The sequence below is a fragment of the Hyla sarda genome, chromosome 6 (genome assembly GCF_029499605.1).
Source record: "Hyla sarda isolate aHylSar1 chromosome 6, aHylSar1.hap1, whole genome shotgun sequence".
Classification (NCBI taxonomy): domain Eukaryota; kingdom Metazoa; phylum Chordata; class Amphibia; order Anura; family Hylidae; genus Hyla; species Hyla sarda.
The window spans coordinates 167818689-167831594 of NC_079194.1; the positions used below are offsets into that span (position 1 = coordinate 167818689).

The 12906-nt window shown below is 42.8% G+C and overlaps 2 protein-coding genes across 10 annotated transcripts in view; one reads left to right on the forward strand and one right to left on the reverse strand.

The window, feature by feature from the left end:
- Positions 1–12906, reverse strand: part of CEP89 (centrosomal protein 89) — a 256966-nt gene that overhangs the window by 68393 nt on the left and 175667 nt on the right. Inside the window, exon 17 of one of the 5 annotated variants that reach the window (XM_056525756.1) lies at positions 11815–11950. The exons of the other annotated variants lie outside the window; for them this stretch is intronic. Within the exon in view, the coding sequence (XP_056381731.1) occupies positions 11924–11950 (27 nt within the window). The 3' untranslated portion in view covers positions 11815–11923. Of the gene's footprint in view, positions 1–11814; positions 11951–12906 lie in introns of those variants that run through there. 5 annotated transcript variants of the gene reach the window in all.
- LOC130276416 (E3 ubiquitin-protein ligase RNF182-like) overlaps positions 1–12906 on the forward strand; it is a 91473-nt gene that overhangs the window by 56587 nt on the left and 21980 nt on the right. For 4 of the 5 annotated variants that reach the window (XM_056525765.1, XM_056525766.1, XM_056525762.1 and 1 more), the window contains one exon: positions 10260–11526. The exons of the other annotated variant lie outside the window; for it this stretch is intronic. In XM_056525765.1, coding sequence (XP_056381740.1) covers positions 10280–10984 — 705 coding nt within the window. In that variant the 5' untranslated portion in view covers positions 10260–10279 and the 3' untranslated portion in view covers positions 10985–11526. Of the gene's footprint in view, positions 1–10259; positions 11527–12906 lie in introns of those variants that run through there. 5 annotated transcript variants of the gene reach the window in all.

Sequence of the window (12906 nt, forward strand, 5' to 3'; positions counted from 1 at the left end):
AAATAGCATTAAAACTCCCTGGTGACCCAGCCTTTCAATGGGGAGGACCTCCTGACAGGTTAGGAATACCTCCGCAACTGCCCGGCTGACTTCCACTGCTTCTGGAAGCATCCTGCGCTTCCTACAGTCGCCTCCAGCCCCTGCACCTTCTTCCCTGCCTGCCATTACGGGATCTGCGCAGGGCCTGCGATCCCGCTCCGGAGGCTGTACCTTGCTGCAAGAGGGTGATCCTTCTGCCTGCTGCTGCCGGGGATGTCTTCCCACCTGCTACCACCTGTCACCGCTGCTCCACCTCTGCCCGACCGTTTCTGTGCTGCTGTGCAGGCTTCGGAGCCTCTGTCTGCTGCTGCGGCCCCCGTTGTGGATTCTCCTCCTGCTCCTGGATCCGGTGGTGAGTGCTGCACACAGCTCCCCCACTGGGACTGCTGTCCCCCATTGATCTGCTCTGTTGCCCCCAAAAGTGGCGTCCTCTCCCTCCTCTCCCTATAGGACATCGGATCCACCATCTTGGCCCTCTCTGGTGAGAGGCTTGCCTCATTATCACACAGGCTCCCTGCAGCTGCTCCCTACTGTTCAGCCTCCCCCTCACCCAAGTCTCAAGCCTGGGGATCCGAGCTCCTCTCCTCTGGGCAGCTCCTGCAGGAGGGGTCTGATTCTGCCCCACCTGTACTCCCCCTTGCTGCCTGCTACACTCCCTACAGCTCTCCCAAGCCGCAGAGGCACAGACAAAGCGCCATGGTGACTTCAGGGGCCCCCTGCCTGTCTCTTCAGGGGACGCCTTTCTCCCTCTAGATGCCATTCCTCTGCTGCACCTCCTACCCCCGCCCAGCTGCGCTTAGCTTCCATTTTCAGAAGGGTTATACGGGCCACTTCATTATATGATTTGTGGTGGATAAATCACCCGACGGAGCGCTCTTTTAGCTTTTATTCACATCCCCATAAATTGCATACGTGCATAGATTACTTCTTTGGCAACCTCCTTCGGCTATCAAGTATTTGGGGGTCCATATTACTTCCCACTACTCCTCTCTTTACTCTACTATCTCCCCCTTTTTCGGGAACCTCGTGCTCTATTGGAGAAGTGGCGTTCGCAGTACATCTCCTTTTTTGGGCGTATTGCGGCAGTGAAAATGACAATCCTTCCGAAACTCCTCTTTTCAAAATGTTGCCGACTCGCATGCCGCTGTCTGCCCTTCGTTCTTTTCAATCGGCTATTTTTCCTTTCAGTTGGGATGGGAAAAGGTATTGACTCCCCATGTCTGTAATGATGGCAAGTAGGGCTCTGGGGGGGTTTAGTGGTCCCGGATGCGATAAAATTCTATTGGGCTGCCCACCTACGCCATCTTGTGGCATGGTCTTCTTACCATGCCTACAGCCGCTGGATGGAGCTGGAAAAGCTTTGGTTAGCCCCATCCACCCTAATACACTTCTTTGGTCTCCTCCGGCATCTACTGTCTCTTTATCCCCTCTACGGGGCCCCATGACATTTTCTAAATACATTTGGGGGTGCTGCTCTATGAAATTTAGACTGTTCTCTCCTTCCTCCCCACTGTGTTCTTTCCTTCATCATCCTGACTTTCCTTCTGGTCTGTCTTCTGCTATGTTGAGGGAGTGGGGATCTTGTAGCCTTTTATGTTGAGCAGATGTTGTAGACCCTCTCTCACGTCCTCTCCTGCCTTTGAACAATTGAGGACTCGTTGGGATCTCCCCTCGTCTGAGCGCATTCACTATCTGCAGTTGCGGCATTATACGTAATCCGTGACTGGCTCTGCCGTAGTCTCTATGCCGTGGTGGGACTCAGGCAAGGGGCCTTTTCTCCGACATTTACTCCTTGCTTCTTCAGCCTCCAGAGGGAGTCCCACCTTCACATTGCTACATAGGTAGCTGGGAGGATGCTCTCAAAACTGCCATTACCCTTCCTCAGTGGCGGGTTATCTGGGAGAGGGCCTTTAAGGCTTCAATTTGTACAGCTTATAAGGAAACCCAGTATAAACTGATCATGGGCTGGTATCATACTCCAGAACTGTTGAATAGGCTGCACCCGGACATGCTGGCATTGTGGGGTGGGACTGGGTACGGTGTTCCATATATTCTGGTCCTGCCCTCTCTTAACGGAATACTGGAAAAAGGTTCAGAGATTGATATATAAAGCTTTGGGTGTGTTGGTCTCTCTAGACCCCCTTATTTATCTTCTCCATCTCTCTCCCCACTTTGTCTAAGAAGCCATTTAAGCTCTTCATGCATATTGCCTTAGCCACTAAGACCCTTATTGCCAAATACTGGAAGAGGACCCTCCCCCCTCTGAGTCAGACCTGTTAACCCGTTTACGTGAAATCCATTCCTTGGAATTCCTGACGGCCTCTCTGAATAATTCTATCCCCTCAATCTTCTCGGTCTGGGAACCCTGGGATCGTTTTTCTGATAGGCAACCGCCTTGATTCCTTGCTCTCTTTTTTTTCTCCCTTCTCCTTTCTCTCTATTCCACCTTGTGTGGTTGTTATGTGTTCGTCTTTGTGTTCCCACTGTTTGTATTCTCCTCTCCTTCCCTCCCTGGTTTGTGGCTCTTACAGCCTTATTACCTGTGTTTTATGGTGTGTAGAAGCATGCCTGTTTAAGCCATTTACTGATTACTGTTATGGTTGTTTGCGAGCCTTCAGAGCCACCAGATGGTTCCAGGACCCACTAAGGTTCTGTCTCTCAATGGCCTACATAAACATTGTAGCATATTGTTCGGCTGATGTATACAAGTCACAGAGGATCATGATAGAACTGGTTTAGAAGTTAACTGAACCGGATTCATAATTTTCAACCTTTTAGGGCCAGACGATTTTGTGTTGTTGTTTTTTTCTCTTTGCATTCTAGAAGACACTGAATGCAATACATTGTACGGAGGAAGAGTTGAGCAGAGGAAGAGTGGAGCAGGAGCCCATAGTAATGAAAAAAGATATCTGAAAATGTAAGCTAGAATCTGTTTTGTTGCTATGAACAACTGCCCCGCCCTTCCTCTGCATAAGGTTTGATAAATGTCTTCCCTTAAAGGGGTTATCTAGGATAAGAACAACAGAGTTGATTTCTTTACAAAACCAACACCACCTCTGTCCTCAGGTTGTATATAGTATTGTAGCTCAGATCCAATAAAGTGAATGAGCCAAGTGGTAATAGCACACAACCTGAAAATAGGTGTGGTGCAATGTTTTTCTAATCCTGGATAACCTTTTTAACTATATTGTTTTTTCATAGCCTGAGCTAAATGGGGGAGGGGGGGGGGTCTCTTATTTTACCACATGATGTAAAGCAAACCCCTTACAAATAATGAATGGGATGGACTGAAAAAAGATAAAAAGAGTTGGAGAAACTGGAACTTTTTGGGGTGGGGGTGTATAGTTTTTACCCATCAATTGTAACCATCAATATCTATAGCAAGTCTCATTCAGCAAGGAGCTGGTGAGGAAAAAAATCTGTTCGGTGCTTTTCCCAAGAAGTCAAACACGTCAGTGGGTGTTGATCACATTGGGTTTCACTCCTGGGACTTGCTGCGATTGAGCGTAATTACACAGGGAAGTGGGCAGCATTGCACTCTGCTCTCTTGGCAGAGATTCGTACATTTCTCTGCATAGAAGTCCATCTCTCAGACAGCTGGGGAGCTGAGTGCAATGCCGCATGCTTCCCTGATAAATCATTATCACAGAGGGTCTCAGGAGTAAGACCCAGTGCGAGCAACAACTTTAAGCACGTCTTATCAACACGCCAAAAGTTGTTTTTCATGACAGTAATGCGTTAAAGGAAAACAGTTATCCTGTTCACTCACACTAAACACAAAACACCGGGTTATAGCGTGGGTGCACAGGAGCCAATGTGGGTTTTCTAAGATACGTATCTGCAGTCGGGCACCTGGTCTTCTGAAGATCAGCTTCTATCTTCTCTGAACAGTCTCCTGTTCACCTGCACTATAACTCGGTGTATTGGGTTTGGTGTGGGTGAACAGGATGAACATTTTCCTTTAAGGTCTACAGACTTTCTGTTAATCCATACAACTGGCTACTGCATGTTTCTTTAAGCAATTGGTGATGATCTCAGCATCTGGACCCTCTCCCCTCCCTCCATCAAAACTTATGACATGTCACTCTGAAATGTCAGAAGTTTTTAAAGTGATAAGTACCTCTTAAAGCAGTTGTTCCAAGATCAAAAGTTATTCTCTATTTACAGGGTAGGGGATAATCGGCTGGGTGGTGGGGGTCCGGAGTTGCGTCTGGGCTTAACTTATTCTCTATGGGTCTTCCGTACATTATGGAGCTAAGTGCTCAACAATGTTCAGAAGCCCTACAGAAAATGAACAGTGTAGGTGCATTCATTCAGTGAACAATTTACATCAATTCTCAGGACCTGTCTAACTGCTGGCACTCACTCATTTCAAGAACGGATTTAAAGGGAATATATCAAGGAGGAAGTTTAAGGCTGCTTAAGTGCCACAGTCTGCCACACATCCCTGCTTGCCCTCACCTTCCAACCCTTTAATTGATCTACAGAGGCCTGTACAAGTTGGGGGAAAGCGAGAAGGTGTGCCATGATGTGGAACTTGAGCAGATATGCTCCGCCTTCTTGACACTTGTCGGAGAAATAAAAAGACAATTTTATAATTTTAGCAACCACCACCATAAATGGTACCGTTTGCTTTTATACCCTAACAGCTATCCAATGGTGTATTCAGCTCTTAGCAGCAAATAGATCTGACAGATTGCTTTTAAATTAGGGATAGGGGATAACTTTTAAATTTGGGATTACCCCTCATATTCCATTAACATACATTTTTTTTTTCAATTACCCTCATTGGAGGAGATATTTAAAACCATTTATAAGACAATAATTGTTGCCCATATTAACTAATCACATTGCATCTTTATATAGTCTGCTCCTATTAATGAAGGCTGCCTGTGATTGGTTGCTATGGGCAACAATTTTCATCCACCTCTCCCACAGAAAAGCATTGGGAGATAGGCGACTATGCAGAAAAGTGGCATACTATGTTCTCATAATACAACTACAAAGTACTGGAGTATATACCTGCATTATGACCCAGGATAATGGCTGATGAGGCATTTGGTATCATTAGAATATCCTCTCCTTATCCGTTTAATGAGATCAGAAGTAATGGAGCCGCAATATTCTGCTTGTTACTTTACCCTTTGCTGAGAGGGGATTACAGTCACTTAATATTGTAAGCACTTAGTTCCAACTCTTATTTGGTAAAGTAAAGGAAAAAAAATGCTCTGGAAAGTCATAAAAAGCTTCCATTACATGTAGAACACAAGATTCACATCTGTCACATACAATTATATACATAAAAAGTAGGTCATACACCCATTTGCATGATTAGGACAGCATCTACTGACAAGCAGACTGTTCCCACTAAAAGCACATAAGAATATAGCACGATAGACTTCCGCTTGACTTTTCTGTGGCTAACTGATAAAAAAAAAAAAAAAAAAAAAAAAAAAAGTATTCTATGGCTCCAGGCAATCTTTAAATAGACACTTTAAAAGTTGCATGTTTATTGCAGGTTGGGTTTTTCCCCTACTTTTTACTTGTAGTAATCTTTTTTGGGGGCAGATGCATGGGACACTGATTTTTCAACTGCAACTTTTAAAAAAGTTGCAAGAAAAATGTATGGGCAAAGCTACATGTCCCAAGGACTAAGCTTATAAACTTGTCAATTTCACAGATACTTCTTTACCTACACTGTGTTGGCGTAATATTTGTAATGTAGATGTGTAATGTAAATAAAGTAATTCTTATTAAAAGTTAAATGGCCTAGAATTTTGCTAATCTTAACTATCTCTGTTTGTTAATTGTTTGTTAACCGCCTCTGGTTATGTTAACATTGTTGGTATGGGTAAGTGCTAAAGGGGTATTCCAGGCCAAAAAACTTTTTTTTTTTATATATCAACTGGCTCCGGAAAGTTAAACAGATTTGTAAATTACTTCTATTAAAAAAATCTTAATCCTTCCAATAGTTATTAGCTTCTGAAGTTGAGTTGTCCCGGGAGCTGTGCAGTTCCTATGGGGATATTCGCCCATCATGCACAGCTCCCGGGACGTGACATCATCATTGAGCAGTTAGACAGAAAACTTCAGAAGCTAATAACTATTGGAAGGATTAAGATTTTTTAATAGGAGTAATTTACAAATCTGTTTAACTTTCCAGAGCCAGTTGATATATATAAAAAAAAGGAAAAGGTTTTGCCTGGAATACCCCTTTAAATGGTTACAAAAAGACAAAAAATTAGCCAATTAGCCAGATACCTGAAATTTGTGACCAAGCGGATGACACAGAAACTGAGGTACTGAAAAGAAATTGACTGAGGATGGGTAGAGTGAAGTCATTTTCCTTGGTGTTTTGTGGGCTGCTCCAAATTTATCAAACATGGTATGCCTTTTTTGTTTTTATAAATTTGGTGGAAGTACGTCAAATTCACAGCAACAAAAATCATTGCCAAAAAGCATCCACACAACACACACAGTGATAAATTCCCCTCCATACTCTGTGGAATCTGTGGACTAAAATTAAAACTATATATTTATCTCCAACTCAGGCCCCTTCCAATACCCCATTCCCCTTATCACAGTCCTCTGATTTACTCTTTGCATTAGTGGGGGAACCCTATTTTCACTCTGGTCTATGGCTGCTCAAACCTTTCTTTGTTGCCACTACCCTTTCACCTTTGCCAAGAAACCCAACAATGAGTGACTTTGACGTTTTTAATTTTGATGGGGATGACCCTGACCTTAGTAGTAGTTTTTCTAGTTGTTATGTGGGGCCAATTACATAGTTGTAACAACACTAACTTAAATCATATGCAAACAGGAGAGGAAAGCAGCCGGGCACCGCTTGCGGGCAGTGAATGGAATAACTTGACAGAGTGTAATTCAATAGCTATCGGGGGTGGGATGTAATGTGCACAAGAGTCCTAGGTGGTGCTGCATGTAGAAATAAAGTAGATATACAGTTCAGACCAAAAGTTTGGACACATCTTCTCATTCAGAGTTTTCTTTATTTTCATGACTATGAAAATTGTAGATTCACATTGAAGGCATTAAAACTATGAATTAACACATGTGGAATTATATACATAACAAAAAAGTGTGAAACAACTGAAAATATGTCATATTCTAGGTTCTTCAAAGTAGCCACCTTTTGCTTTGATTACTGCTTTGCACACTCTTGGCATTCTCTTGTTGAGATTCAAGAGGTAGTCACCTGAAATGGTTTTCACTTCACAGGTGTGCTGGTGTGGAGGAGGTGGTGTGATGGTGTGGGGGTGCTTTGCTGGTGACACTGTTGGGGATTTATTCTAAATTGAAGGCATACTGAACCAGCATGGCTACCACAGCATCTTGCAGCGGCATGCTATTCCATCCGGTTTGCGTTTAGTTGGACCATCATTTATTTTTCAACAGGACAATGACCCCAAACACACCTCCAGGCTGTGTAAGGGCTATCTGACCAAGAAGGAGAGTGATGGGGTGCTGCGCCAGATGACCTGGCCTCCACAGTCACCGAACCTGAACCCAATCAAGATGGTTTGGGGTGAGCTGGACCGCAGAGTGAAGGCAAAAAAGGCTAACAAGTGCTAAGCATCTCTGGGAACTCCTTCAAGACTGTTGGAAGACCATTCCAGGTGACTACCTCTTGTAGGTCATCAAGAGAATGCCAAGAGTGTGCAAAGCAGTAATCAAAGCAAAAGGTGGCTAGAACCTAGAACATTACATATTTTCACACTATGTTGTTATGTATATAATTCCACATGTGTTAATTCATAGTTTTGATGCCTTCAGTGTGAATCTACAATTTTCATAGTATTGAAAATAAAGAAAACTCTGAATGAGAAGGTGTGTCCAAACTTTTGGTCTGTACTGTATACTGAACAGTAGAAGAAGAGAGACGGATCACACACCTGAATGTCTTGCTGTGCAGTTTATTACTGAAGTAGTCCAATACACTTCAACATCCCAACACCCCTTAACCATGCAGAACTGGAACGGCAGGAGCTACACACCTGGATGACAGCACTGTTTCACGCACAAAGGCGTTTCTTTGTGTGTGAAACAGTGCTGTCGTTCAGGTGTGTAGCTCCTGCCGTTCCAGCTCTGCACGGTTAAGGGGTGTCGGGATGTTGAAGTGTATTGGACTACTTCAGTAATAAACTGCACAGCAAAACATTCTGGTGTGTGATCAGTCTCTCTTCTTCTACTGTTCACCAACTTAAATCAGTTGGCACTTATGAGTTACTCCTCACATTTGCTTCCATCTTTGATTTTTTTTTGTTGTATCTTCCTTTTTTTCTTTTCGCTTTACTTACTTTTTGAGAACTACATTGTTTGATATTAAATGATTTATTATTCTCATGTCACATTGCATACATTATCATGAGAGTCTATCACATTTGTTCTAAAGGGGTACTCCGCCCCTAGACATCTCATCCCCTATCCAAAGGATAGGGGATAAGATGTCAGATCGCCGGGGTCCCGCTGCGGCACCCCACTATCATTACTCCACAGAGCGAGTTCGCTCTGTGCATAATGACGGGCGATACAGGGGACGGAGCAGCATGATGTCATGGCTCCGCCCCTCGTGACATCACGGCCCGTCCTCTTAATGCAAGTCTATGGCAGGGGACATGACGACCACCACACCCCTCCCATAGACTTTTACTGAGGGGGGCGGGCCGTGACGTCACAAGGGGCGTAGCCGTGACGCAACAATGCTCCGGACCCTGTATTGCCCGTCATTACGCGCAGAGCAAACTCGCTCTGTGCAGTAATCATAGCGGGGTGCCGCAGCGGTGCTCTCGGGGGTCCCCAGGAGCGGAACCCCATCGATCTGACATCTTATCCCCTATCCTTTGGATAGGGGATAAGATGTCTAGGGGCGGAGTACCCCTTTAAGCCTGCACTTTCTTCTTTATGCCAGTTTCAATTGCAAAAAAAATAAAAAATAATTGTCTCATGATGTATGATAGATTTTAGTTTTTTAAATAGAGCAACTTTGTAAAAAGTTACATATAATAAAATATTTACACTTAAAACACAACCTTTTATACTGTAGCCATGCCCCTTTGGCGAAGAAGGTGCAAAATTTACTAAAACACAGAAATGTTTAAAATTAATTTTAAGAATTCCTCATGGTGGGAGTTCCCCTTGGCTGTTAGAGCCAAACAAACTTTGGCCCCTTCATCACTAAGTCAATCTCTTGTATGCACTGGTCACTTCCTCTATACCAGTTATTGACGAGGAAGTAGCTAACTAATGAAGGGCCTAAAATTTGCTAAGCTCTAGCAGCTAAGGGGAACATCCAGTAGGCTCCAAAGCATAATTTGCTTATCTTTTAAAGCTCTAATATCTCAATGCTGATAGGTATGTACTGATTCAGAGTTAAAGGGGTTATCCAGGAATGGAAATACACAGCTAATTTCTTTGCAAAACAGATCAATGTCTGTCTCCAGATTGGGTGTGGTTTTACAACTTGGCTCCATTCACTTCAATGTAACTGGGCTGTAGAACCACACTCAACCTGGAGCCAGACAGGGAGCAGGTTTTGAAAGAAAGCAGCTCTGTTTTTCTATTCCTGGATAACCCCTTTAACCCCTATACAGCCATGTCCTTATTTTATACCACAAAATCTTGACAGGTCTGCTTCAAAGGGGGTGGCCTGAATAAAATAAACACTATGGGGGAGATTTATCAAAACATGTGCTGAGGAAAATAGCCCAGTTGCCCATAGCAACCAATCAGATTGCTTTTTTCAGTTTGCAGAGGCTTTGTTATAAATGAAAGAAGCAATCTGATTGGTTGCTATGGGCAATGTTTCCTCTGCAAAGGTTTTGATAAATTTCCCCCTATATGTACCTGTTTTATCTACTCTGCATCCAGTGCAATCAATTTATTCTAGGTGTGCCCCTACTTCCTGCAGCCAATCATTAACCTCAGTGATAGATGGCGTGAAACAGCTGAGGTCAGGGATTGGCTGCAGTGATTAAATGGGGGGTATGGACATCTCAGCAATAATTCAGATAGCATCTTTAAATAAAATGGGAAACAACCTTTTGCTCTTGCATTAAATCATTCTAGCTAATTCAACTTTTGTGACCATCCCCAAAAGCATGATAGAACTTCCCCCACCCCTTGTTATTTGTGTCAACAGAAAGTGTTCTCAAATATTGGAAACACAGTAAAATTGATTTAACATTTGATTAATTTTCCAGCTTTTCAGCAACAATAAAAGATGAGCACAGAGGAAACGCTAACAGCTGATGAACTGGAATGTAAGATATGTTACCAGAGATTCAACACTCATAGTCGTAAGCCCAAGATCCTAGACTGCCTTCACAGAGTTTGTGTGCGATGTTTATCCAAGATCCTCAATATAGGAGGAGGTGCCTCATGTATCAGCTGCCCTTTTTGTCGCAATGAGACTGAACTCCAGGAAGAGGAGGTTGCAGGCCTTCCAGATGACACAAATATCTTGTCAAAGCTGACAGAGAAAACAATGTGCAAATCGGACAGCAATGAAGTGGTCTTAACACCCAAAAACCTTGCATCTTCAAGTCCCTCTCACGGATCTTCCAACTGCCTAGTTATCACTATTATGGAAGTACAAAGGGACTCTTCCCGGACTCCAAGTCAAAATACCATCTCAGACTACTATGCAGAACACAGTCTTGACTCGGCCTCTATAAGTTCTCATGGCCAAATAGACCATGACCTATTCTCTAAACTGTGCAACCATGTTCCCCGGATACTAGTCTGGCTCCTTGGCTTTTTTTACTTTGGTTCCTTACCGCTTGGGATCTATCTACTGGTAATTCAAAAAGTGACGCTTGGAATTGTTTGTGTTAGTCTTGTCCCCTCTAGTTTAACCGTCTGTCTAGTTTATGGCTTCTGCCAGTGCCTGTGCCAAGGGATGTGTGACTGCTCCTCAAGAAGTTGACAAATGTTGCAAGTGACCACTTAGAGGCATCCTCACTGCACTGCTAAATGAGTAGACAATAATGGATTTGCTCGGTATGGCTCTCATGGTTTGTTATTCAACAAAATCGTCACCCAAAAGATGTGTTATGTCTTCTTAAAAATGCATATAACAGTAAAAATATAACATTTGTCACGTGGATATAGTTTGTTTCTCTGTATAACTGTATGAAATGTAAACCTCTAGAGGGGTAAAGCATGTTTAAAAAGGCTATGGGGAGACCAAAGCTGCGGTCAACACACCCCTCCATGAATTTCTATGGGAGAGCTGGAGATACACAAGTGCTGTATCTACGGCTCTTCCATAGAGATACATGGAGGGGGTGTGTCAACCACTGATGCTCCGAGCAAGAAAAGAGCCGGTGTTCTGAAAATGAATGATGCACAATTAGACACTTATCCCCTATCTTGTGGATAGGGGATAAGATGTTATGTACCAAAGTTCCCCTTTAATCTTTAAAAAGGCCTCTTAATTTGATAAATCTTCCCCTTGTGAACAGCGGATGTGGAATTTTCTAAACTCTTGATTTCAATAGCTGTTAATAATACATATAATAAAGGGTGAAATACAGTACAGTGGATGATATAAATCACAGATGCATTATCTGTTCAGATAAAAAAAAAATAACACACTTTTTAAATTTTTTTTAAGATCATACACTTTTTTTTTCTCCATGGTGCTCTTATCCAAGGGGAAAGTACACAGACTACATACATTTTAAAGAGAAAAGTTTACCTAATAACGCACACGTTGGTCATGTGCTTCCCATACAGATTTTTACCTACTCTGCCATCCAATCCTGGGTGAGACTGGTTGCTAGGAATATCCTCGCCAACAGCTGCAGCGTTTTATATAGAGGCTGTCAGACAGCAAGTGCCTAGTCTGTCTTAGATCATGTCTTCAGCTCACATGTACATTGGCTATAAGCTGAGGGCAGAAATTGAAGGCTAGTTTTACACACAATGAATCTGCTGCCTATTTTCTATAGAAAATGTAAACCATACAGTATTGTGCACATCTGCCGTAGATTAGCCACTAGAGGTATGAAAAAAAAACAAAAAAAAACAAAAACGACTTTGTATTTCAAACCTGCCGCATTTCCACAGATCTACAAAAAAAATACAGAACGTTGCAGTTTTATTGTCATTCTTGACTTCCCCACTAAAGTGAAGCAGATTTTGTGTGATGTAACTCAATGTATATAGATATATATACAAGTCATGGCAGAGTTAAAAAGGTGTGGTGAAAGCTTAGATGCCAAACCCTCCCCATACCTGGCAGCTACCCACTAGCTGCTTTTTAGCAGCTGAAAGCAAATGTCCATAACTGGTATAGCACAAGTTATCATGTTGGTATTTTGTCTACATGCCACTTTCAATGATAGAATACTATGTGTTGTTCCTATGGAACAGATGTGCTATATAAAACATAGCTTTTAATAGTAATCCTACATAAAAATCTAAATTTTCCACAAATACAAAAGAATAGCGGTTACTCGTGTAGAGCAAGGAAAACCATTAATGCCAACTAACCAATGCTGTTTGAAGCAGCATATAATTTATTTACTAAGCTTCTATGCACAAAACAACTGGTAGCATTGTCCCCGTTCCAATGCGTTTCCATGTGAGGAATTTGTTAATCTGAGTCACCCGCATTTTATCAGGGGACATATAAAAAAGTAGATGCGCTCAAAGTCAGAAATGCCACAACATAATCTAAATTAGACATTTTATAGCTAGTCAGAAGCGAGCACTAGATCCACGACAGCTGGAACAAACACAGCATGTTAGTGACAACAGCCCATATTGGCTCAGAGATGCCGGCATACACATACAGCGCGCCCTCCCAGACACCTACAGCAGAGTTTTATTTGATACCATTAT